This window comes from Pipistrellus hanaki (assembly GCF_964339955.1).
Source record: "Pipistrellus hanaki genome assembly, chromosome: 1".
Classification (NCBI taxonomy): domain Eukaryota; kingdom Metazoa; phylum Chordata; class Mammalia; order Chiroptera; family Vespertilionidae; genus Pipistrellus; species Pipistrellus hanaki.
In genome coordinates this window covers 116,544,802-116,554,192 of record NC_140503.1, presented here as the reverse complement: position 1 = coordinate 116,554,192, position 9,391 = coordinate 116,544,802, and the positions used below count along the sequence as shown (strand labels likewise).

The 9,391-nt window shown below is 40.4% G+C and overlaps 1 protein-coding gene and 1 pseudogene across 2 annotated transcripts in view; one reads left to right on the top strand and one right to left on the bottom strand.

The window, feature by feature from the left end:
- The window catches only part of LOC311620775 (neurofilament light polypeptide-like), a 1,158,328-nt pseudogene that overhangs the window by 245,727 nt on the left and 903,210 nt on the right, over positions 1-9,391 (bottom strand). The window lies entirely within an intron of this gene.
- PNN (pinin, desmosome associated protein) lies at positions 81-8,172 on the top strand. The gene is made up of 9 exons (XM_084868525.1): positions 81-320; positions 982-1,053; positions 1,433-1,501; positions 2,481-2,553; positions 2,657-2,751; positions 2,912-2,987; positions 4,029-4,184; positions 4,266-4,404; positions 5,691-8,172. The coding sequence occupies exons 1-9, from the start codon at positions 208-210 to the stop codon at positions 7,118-7,120; spliced, it is 2,223 nt and encodes a 740-aa protein (XP_084724651.1). The 5' UTR covers positions 81-207; the 3' UTR covers positions 7,121-8,172.

The window sequence follows — 9,391 nt, the reverse complement described above, 5'->3', positions numbered from 1 at the left end:
GGGGGGGGGAGCCGGCTGGCAGGCTTTCCATTGGCCCGGAGTCACAGACGCCGGCAGAGTCCCCCCCTTCCGGTTGCTGTTGGTTGAAGCCGGAAACGACGGCCGCCGTGATTGGCTGAGCCCCGCTGTCAGTCCTTTTGCGTCTGGCGGCGCGACACAGCCCGGCGCGGCCCGAGGAGCAGTCTCGCAGCCTGCTGCAGGGAGAAGATGGCGGTCGCAGTGAGAACTTTGCAGGAGCAGCTAGAAAAGGCCAAAGAGAGCCTCAAGAACGTGGATGAGAACATTCGCAAGCTCACCGGGCGGGATCCGAACGACGTGAGGTAAGGGCCGGGTGAGAAACGCGGGCTCCGAGAGGCAGCCACCATCCAGCCGAGGTGAATTGGGGGCGGGGAGGGCGGCCCGCTAGAAGGCTGTTACATCGAGGCCTGGTCCCGGGGCGGCGGTGGAACCCGGGCGTCGGGGAGCGGGGAGTCTCCTAGGCTCCCGCCATGGGTCCCCGGGCTCAGGTGCGTGAGGCAGGAAAGCGCGGCCCAGGCGCGCCGGGGCCTCCAGGCCTTTGGGGGGGAAGGCCGGGGCCCCGCTTCCCGCCCTGGCTCCGCGGGCCCGGGGCGGCCGCACAAGCCCCTCCCGCCGACCCCCCGCCGGCGCCCGGAGGCCGGACCGGGACCGGGACCGGGACCGGGACCGGGACGCCGCCGCGCTCCCAGGCTGGTCCACGTGCAGCCGCCTTGGGGTCGGCGAAGGTAGGAAGTGATGCAAGCGTGCTAGCGCGGTCACTGTGCTGTGTGTGGTGTTGGGCATGAAAATATAAGGAAGTGAAATAGTGCTCCCTGCCCGGTTTCAAACGCGCGAATTTGATACGTCTTTTTAGAGTTTTCGTGTCTTTTTTTTTTTTTTTCTCATGATAAACCTCGCCCGTGAATGAAATACGTTAGGAGTGTCCACATGTGACTTTTGCACTGACTTGTAACTATCTCTTAGGCCCATCCAAGCCAGATTGCTGGCCCTCTCTGGTCCTGGTGGAGGTAGAGGACGTGGTAGTTTATTGCTGAGGTAAGATTTCTTTGGGACTTAATTCATATGTCAAGCCTAACGGGTGCTCTTTATACTAAACTAACATGTCTTTTTAAACAAAAGTCATGGTAGAACCAATGTTAGAAACGTCTGTGTTTAAAGCTGTAATCAACTGTAGTTACCTTGTAACTTCATGTATAGGCAAAACGAGATTGAAGTATCTATTAACTGTACCAGTTTTGTGTGAACTTATTTGTTCTTAGGTTTGTTTTTAATGCTGTAAAAATATCTTGGAGTGAGTGCCCATTTAAGGTTGCTTTGATTGGAAAGATACTTAAAAATTTCAGTTCTCTTGCTAAATGGAGGTATCATTTGTCTTAAATCTCATGTGCTTTCTGTTGGACATTTTTAATCGCAGGCGTGGATTCTCAGATAGTGGAGGAGGACCCCCAGCCAAACAGAGAGACCTTGAAGGGGCAGTCAGTAGGTATGTTAAAAATTGAAGAAAAGATTCTGAAGGCATAATTAAGTTCCCTTTTCTGAGGTAGGATACAGATGTAAATACAGCCTATAGAAAAGTTTTATAAGAGTTTATTTGAGCCACAGTTTTGAGTATATGCCCAGAAAGCAAAATCTCAACAGGTTGAAAAAATGCTTTGGAGAAGGGCAATTTTGCTACTAATTTTATACATTATAATAAAAGGAGGAGATATAGGGAGGGATACAAAACCCATTGGTGATAAAGGAGGCTGGAGAAAGCAAAGCAGGGAAATCTCTAGGATTGGGTAAGAAGCAAAATGGAGAGACACATTATTACTTTTATATATTGGTGGGTACAGGATGGTTAATATTTATGGTATGTAGAGATGTTATGTGGGAACAAGACAACAGTAACAATGGGGTATTGGGTTGTGGAGCCTGCAGTTGTGCTTTGGAGAGGTCTAGAAAAGAATTACCCTGTCATTTCAAAGGCAAGTTATCCTGCATGCTTACCAGCAATGGACAGAGATCGCTTGAGATAAAGCTTGACCTTTGCTAAGGAAGCTGTAGGCCTGGGACAGCCATGGCTTGCATAGATATGAATTTATAATCAGACCATCCTGTGTGGTTGGTTACTCTTGGTCACTGAGACACACAGTTTCCTTCAAAACTCGGTTTTTCACTGATAATAAATATTCCCAAAATAAAGGTTATGAGACAAATAAGGTTGAGAGCATAGTGAATTTGTTCTACTTTTCTGCCTCATAATGCGAAAACAGCCAGTTTGAGAAGGAAAGGAGACCAAAGTCTGGATTGGACAGTGGTGTTATATTTTATTCTTTCACTGTTAGAGGAAAAAGTAAAATGGGATGGGAACTAAGAGAATGAGGTTTCTGAAAAAGTCCTAGAAAAAGTAAACATTTACTCTAGGTATGCACTTAAGTCAAATTCTGTAGTGGTCATTTAAATTATCTTTCCTATGACAGGCTGGGAGGGGAGCGTCGGACAAGGAGAGAATCACGCCAAGAAAGCGACCCAGAGGATGATGATGTTAAAAAGGTAATTGAGATTAAAAGAACTTCTTAGCGGATCAATGTAGTATTTTCATCTTAAAACACTTTAGAATGTTGTTAAGCCACTGAGATTTTCTTTTCTACTGTAGCCAGCTTTGCAGTCTTCAGTTGTAGCTACCTCCAAAGAGCGTACACGGAGAGACCTTATCCAGGATCAAAATATGGATGAAAAAGGAAAGCAAAGGTAACTTTTATGACTTGGGGGGAGGAGGGGGGGTTTTTTCAAATCTTTACAAAAATTTAAGCATTTGTCCAGGTGCCTATAGTATGTTCCTTTTTAGGAATTGCCAGGTATAAATGAAGTGGATTTTATTGAAATTAAATTTTCTTTTTCTGTTCTTTAGGAACCGGCGAATATTTGGCTTGTTGATGGGCACCCTTCAGAAATTTAAACAAGAGTCCACTGTCGCTACTGAAAGGGTATTAATGCAATTTTTATTTACTTCCTTTACTTATATTATAAAAGAATATGCTTATGTTTTCAAAAAGAGCCAAAAAGCTCTCCAAAGATTTAATTGCAAGCCTGAAATGGAGCCAAGGAAAAACATAAAACTTTTCTGGAGTTAATTTATCAACAACCATCAACCAATCTTTCTTAAGGTGCAGTGAAGTAATTGAGTGAACTTCCTTGTGGTGTAAAGAACTGTGGGCTGTGAGTCAGAAGAACCTAAGCTCTATAACAAGTTCATTTTCTTCAACAAGGAAGTTGAACTCATCATTGGTACTAATTCAATAATTCTGAATTTTTTTTTTTTTTAGACTTATTTTCACACTTGGGCAGTACTTAGCACTCTAGAAGCAAAAGCAAAAAAGTTTACTGCCCTCCACAGTTTATTTAAATGTGTTATCTTTCTAGAAGCTTTTATTTTGCTGAAGGTACAAAATTGTGTCTATAGAGTTGAACACCAAGTTATTGCTTCTTAGGGAAGCATTTATAGTGGGAAGGGAGAAAACAATTCAGTTTTAGGAGATTAATAAACTTATTACAGTTTTTATGTTATTAATTTTAATACAGAATATAAAAGGCTTAAAAGCATTTTAATGTGTGAATAGTAAATGTATTTTTTAATAGATGGAGAAAAACTGACTAACCAATTTATTAGGATATCACATCTCTCGGATTTTTTTTTTTATTCAGAAAGAATAATTGAAGACAGCCTACCTATAAAGACTTTTTTTGTGGTTAATTTTTGAATCTTGCCTAAAAGTCACTTTGGAATGAAACAGTTAACTGATATTATTGGCTAATAGCTTTAAAATTTAGATTTTTACATGTAAAAACTTTGGCCTCCATTTCCTGAAAGAGAAATTTCAGCCTTAAATGTTAAGTAGTGCTAAGTTTGAATTAGTTGGTACTTTGAATTGCAAATGTGAGTCAAATATGTAGATAATTTCATCAAATTGTCATTTCACATAATCAGGGAATGTAATGAGATTTTAAAATTCATTATTTATCTTTAGCAAAAGAGACGCCAGGAAATAGAACAAAAACTTGAAGTGCAGGCAGAAGAGGAGAGAAAGCAGGTTGAAAATGAGAGGAGAGAACTATTTGAAGAGAGGCGTGCAAAACAGACAGAACTGCGGCTTTTGGAGCAGAAGGTTGAGCTTGCGCAGCTGGTGAGTGGGTAGTATTTTCAAGTTCTAATATTGATTATCCTTCATGTGTCAAAAGCACTGACCTTTTTACCTTTTCTTTAGCAAGAAGAATGGAATGAGCATAATGCCAAGATAATTAAATATATAAGAACTAAGACAAAGCCCCATTTATTCTATATTCCTGGAAGAATGTGTCCAGCTACCCAAAAACTAATAGAAGAGTCACAGAGAAAAATGAATGGTAAGTGTATGTGAAGAGATCGATTGAAATATTCCTCATTGGTAAGGCAATACACTCACACTGCATGTTTGTTTCCTACAATAGTTGATTAAAAAAATAATAATAATATACTAATGTTTTTGAAGTATAGGAGGATCATTTGTTTCATGATGGAGTTTAACCTGAAACTTTCATATTTTGTAGGTGGTGCTCAATTCATGTGTATACTTTATGCATTTGAGTGATGGGACCTTTTTTTGCTTGATACTTTTTAGTAGGTAGATATAAATATAAAAGTGAACATAGAACATCAATGTAGTCCATAGAGGGGGCGCACACACAGAAGGGTAGAGGTACTGCTAAGGTGATTAGATGATTTCTCGGAATCAGAAAAATTAATGCATGATGTACCATAAAACTGATTATTTGAGGGAAGTTTTTTGTTTTTTCTACTAGCATAAAATTAAATAGCAAAAGATTGTCACATGTAATATGCAACTAATTTGTTTATTTTTTAAATACATTTTTATTGATTTCTGAGAGGAATGGAGAGAGAGAGAAATATCAATGATGAGGATCATTGATTGGCTGCCTCCTGCATGCCCCCTACTGTAGATCAAGCACACAACCTGGGCATGTGCCCTTGACTGGAATCAAACCCAGGACCCTTTTACCTTAGGCCAACGCTCTATCCACTGAGCCAAATCAGCTAGGGCTACTTTGTTTATTTTAACCCTCATCTGAGGCTTTTTTTTTTCATTGGATTTTTAGGGGGGTGGGGGATGGAGAGAGACAGAAACTTCAGTGATGGGAGAGAATCATTGATCGGCCACCTCCCTCAAGACTCCCACTGGGACCTTGGCCGGAATCGAACTTGGGATCCTTGAGTCGGCAAGCCGACGCTCCATCCACTGAGCCAAGCTGGCCAGCCCCCCCCCCTCCCCTTTTTTTTTTTTTAAATCCTCGCCTGAGGATACTTTTCTATTGACTTTTAGAGGTAAGGAAAGACAGAAATATCAATGTGATAGTAACACATTGATTGGTTACCTCCTGCACACGCCCTGACCAGCATCCGGGCCAGAGAGGAGATATGTGCATGCCCTTGTCTGGAATTGAACCCAAGACCCTTTGGTCTACAGGCCACCATTCTATCCACTGAGCCAAACCAGCTAGGACACAATTATTTTTTTACAAAAGAAATTTACAATAGATAAAGCTCAATGACAGTTTGTGGCCAGGTGTCAAGTTGTGGCTGAATATTCTTAATCATAGTAAGTTTTACACATGTAAATTTTTGTTCTTTATAGCTTTATTTGAAAGTAGACGCATCGAATTTGCAGAACAAATAAATAAAATGGAGGCTAGGCCTAGAAGACAATCAATGAAGGAAAAAGAGCATCAGGTGGTGCGTAATGAAGAAAAGAAGGCGGAACAAGAAGAGGGTAAGGTGGCTCAGCGAGAGGAAGAGTTGGAGGAGACAGGTAATCAGCACAATGATGTAGAAATAGAGGAAGCAGGAGAGGAAGAGGAAAAGGAAATAAGTATAGTTCATAGTGATGCAGAGAAAGAACAGGAGGAGGAGGAACAAAAACAGGAAATGGAGGTTAAGATGGAAGAGGAAACTGAGGTAAGGGAAAGTGAAAAGCAGCCAGATAGTCAACCTGAGGAAGTTATGGATGTGCTAGAAATGGTGGAGAGTGTCAAAAATGTAATTGCTGAGCAGGAGGTAATGGAAACCAATCAAGTTGAAAGTTTAGAACCTTCAGAAAATGAAACTAACAAGGAATTGGAGCCAGAAATGGAGTTTGAAGTTGAGCCAGAGAAAGAATGTAAGTCTCTTTCTCCTTCGAAAGAGAATGCTAATGCTCTAGAAATGGAAAATGAGCCTGAGGACAAAGAAGAGAAAGAATCTGAGCCCCAACCCGAGCCTATGGCTCAGGCTCAGCCCCAGCCCCAGCCCCAGCCCCCGCCCCCGCCCCTGGCTCAGCCTCAGCTTCAGCCTGAGCCTCAGCCTCAGCTTCAGCCTGAGCCTCAGCCTCAATCTCAATCTCAGTCCCAATCAGTACTCCAGCCCCAGCCACTCTCTCAGCCTGAGACTTTGCCATTAGCTGTTGTACAGTCATCACCTCAGGTTATTCAGGAGCAAGGGCATTTACTACCTGAAAGGAAGGAGTTACCTGTAGGAGCGGTAAAACTCACTGAGGTGACAGAGCCAGTCGTGACAGTACATCCGGAGAGCAAATCCAAAACCAAAACTAGGAGCAGAAGTAGAGGTCGAGCCAGAAATAAAACAAGCAAGAGTAGAAGTCGGAGCAGTAGCAGTAGCAGTTCTAGTAGCAGTTCAACCAGTAGCAGCAGTGGAAGCAGTTCCAGCAGTGGCAGTAGTAGTAGTCGAAGTAGTTCCAGTAGCAGCTCCAGTACAAGTGGCAGCAGCAGCAGAGACAGTAGCAGCAGCACTAGTAGTAGTAGTGAGAGTAGAAGTCGGAGTAGGGGCCGGGGACATAATAGAGATAGAAAGCACAGAAGGAGCGTGGAGCGGAAGCGAAGGGATACATCAGGAGTAGAAAGGAGTCACAAATCTTCAAAAGGAGGCAGTAGTAGAGATACAAAAGGATCAAAGGATAAGAATTCCCGGTCTGACAGAAAGAGGTCTATATCAGAGAGTAGTCGATCAGGCAAAAGATCTTCAAGAAGTGAAAGAGACCGAAAATCAGACAGGAAAGACAAGAGGCGTTAATGGAAGAAGCCAGGCTTTCTTAGCCTATTCTTTGCAGCAGAAGATTTCTTGATGAGTAAAAGGATTACCTTTCCTTGTAAGGAGGATGCTGCCTTAAGAATTGCATGTTGTAAAAACATCTTTTTGGAAAATACAGACTGTTTGTTTACCAGACATTCTTGTACTTTTTGCATAATTTTGTAAGAGTTATTTATCAAAATTATGTGAGGTTCCAAAATATGTAAGAAGAATAATAATAAAAAAAGATTAACATCCCTTGTCATCTTTTTTAAATATCCTATTCTCTTCAGTAAGAATCTGTATATTTTAATAGGTAAATCTTTAAGTCTGTCCCTTTCTAATTCTAGATCATACTTTGCTTTTGTAGAAATAAATGCTCATTTCTTTCATTAGTTTTGGGATGTTCTCAACACTTGTATAATAAATATCCTTTTGGTATCATTTTCAGCTTTTATCATTAGATTGAACATGATTAGAATGTCTTTGAAAGTTTCCAATTTTATTTGCCTTAGACAATATTTCTTGTTGTCAAAGTCAGATCTTTGCGGCTTTGGGGGGGAGGGCATAGTTCTTAGGATGTTTCACTATTTTTTTTAATTTCCCTTGTTATTTTTATCCCCATCTCATTTACATCATAAATTTGGTATATAAATTAAAACTGATTTTCTTCACAATTATGGGAACATTTTTTGTCTTCATTGTTTCTTTTGCGATGCAGCATATACATCTGTTAAAATAATCACTTCTTTCCAGGGGAGGGAGGTAGGAAAGTATATTCTAAATTTGGTTTTTTAGTTTGTGGTCTTGTCTTAACTTTTGTGTTGGCTCTAACTGAAACATGCCAATAAGTGTTTTCAAGAATTTTTGTTGAAGTATTGTATGAAAGTTTACAAAATAAAGAAGGTTCATCTACACTTGAATCTGTAAACAAGATAACACAAGTGTACCAAGTGATTATTAACTTTGTTTTTTATAAATTTGTATGAGTTTGAAGTATCTGTTGCCCATTACATGTGCAAATAAATGTGGCTTAGATTTGTGTGACTGCTTAAGACTAGTACTTGTATTTAACTTTTTGATGCTTTATACAAGAGAGCACAAGTTGCAAATGGTCTTTTGGGTTCATAATTTAACATTGACTATATAACATTAGGTTTGACTTTAAATATCATTCCTTCCTTTTTTTTTTTTTTAAATATATTTTATTGATTTTGTACAGAGAGGAAGGAAGAGAGATAGTTAGAAACATCGATGAGAGAGAGTCATCAATCAGCTGCCTCTTGCACACCCCCTACTGGGGATATGCCCGCAACCAAGGTACATGCCCTTGACCGGAATCGAACCCGGGACCTTTCAGTCCCCAAGCCGACACTATCCATTGAGCCAAACCGGTTTCAGCCATTCCTTCCTTTTGACAAGTAAATGATGATAATGAAAATGTCCACAGGCATTTCTAGCATTGTATAAGTGTAACTAAACATGTTAAAGGAAAGAACGCTAAAATATCTTTTCTTGGAGTACTAAATAAGCAGTAAATGAACAGAACTACAAATGTGGGGCTAGTTAGCTACCTGCATCCCTGGGCCAGTTTTATCCCTTAAGAGGAGCTTCATCAGGGATTTTAATAATCTCCAGCAGTAAGTAGTTTCCCCTTATTTGCGAGGGATATGTTCCTTTATCTGCAAGAGATGCCTGAAACATGGATGGTATCAAACCCTGTGTATACTATGTTTTTATCCTAGGGAAACAAAAAGTTTGTTAGACATGTTAAGAAATTACCAGTAATACAAAAAAGAAAAACAGAACAAAAGAATATAATAAAGGTTATATGAATGTGATGACTAGTTTCAGGGTATTGTTTGCTATTTAATACTTATCTCAATTGCAGGTAACACCATAGGTAGGGGGGCTACTGTACACATTTTTTCCTGTGCCAGGATGCGGAAAAGATAACCACTTAAAAGGGATGACATTGGCCAGTGTGGCTCAGTTTGCTAGGCATCCATCCCATACACCAAAAAGTTGCCTGTTCAATTCCTAGCCAGGGCAGCCTGGCACTTTCACATAGATGTTTCTCCCTGTTCCTTCTCAAAACCTTTTAAAAGAAAGGTTACATGTTTTAAAGTCCTTGTTTTATGAATAAAAAATAATTTTATGTAATATACTTTGTACAAGTTAAATTTTGTTCATGCATTTTTCTGCAAAAGTTGAACAATTTTCATGATACTTATAGAAAAAACTAGTTTTGGCTTTAAGGGCAATTGGAAGTGG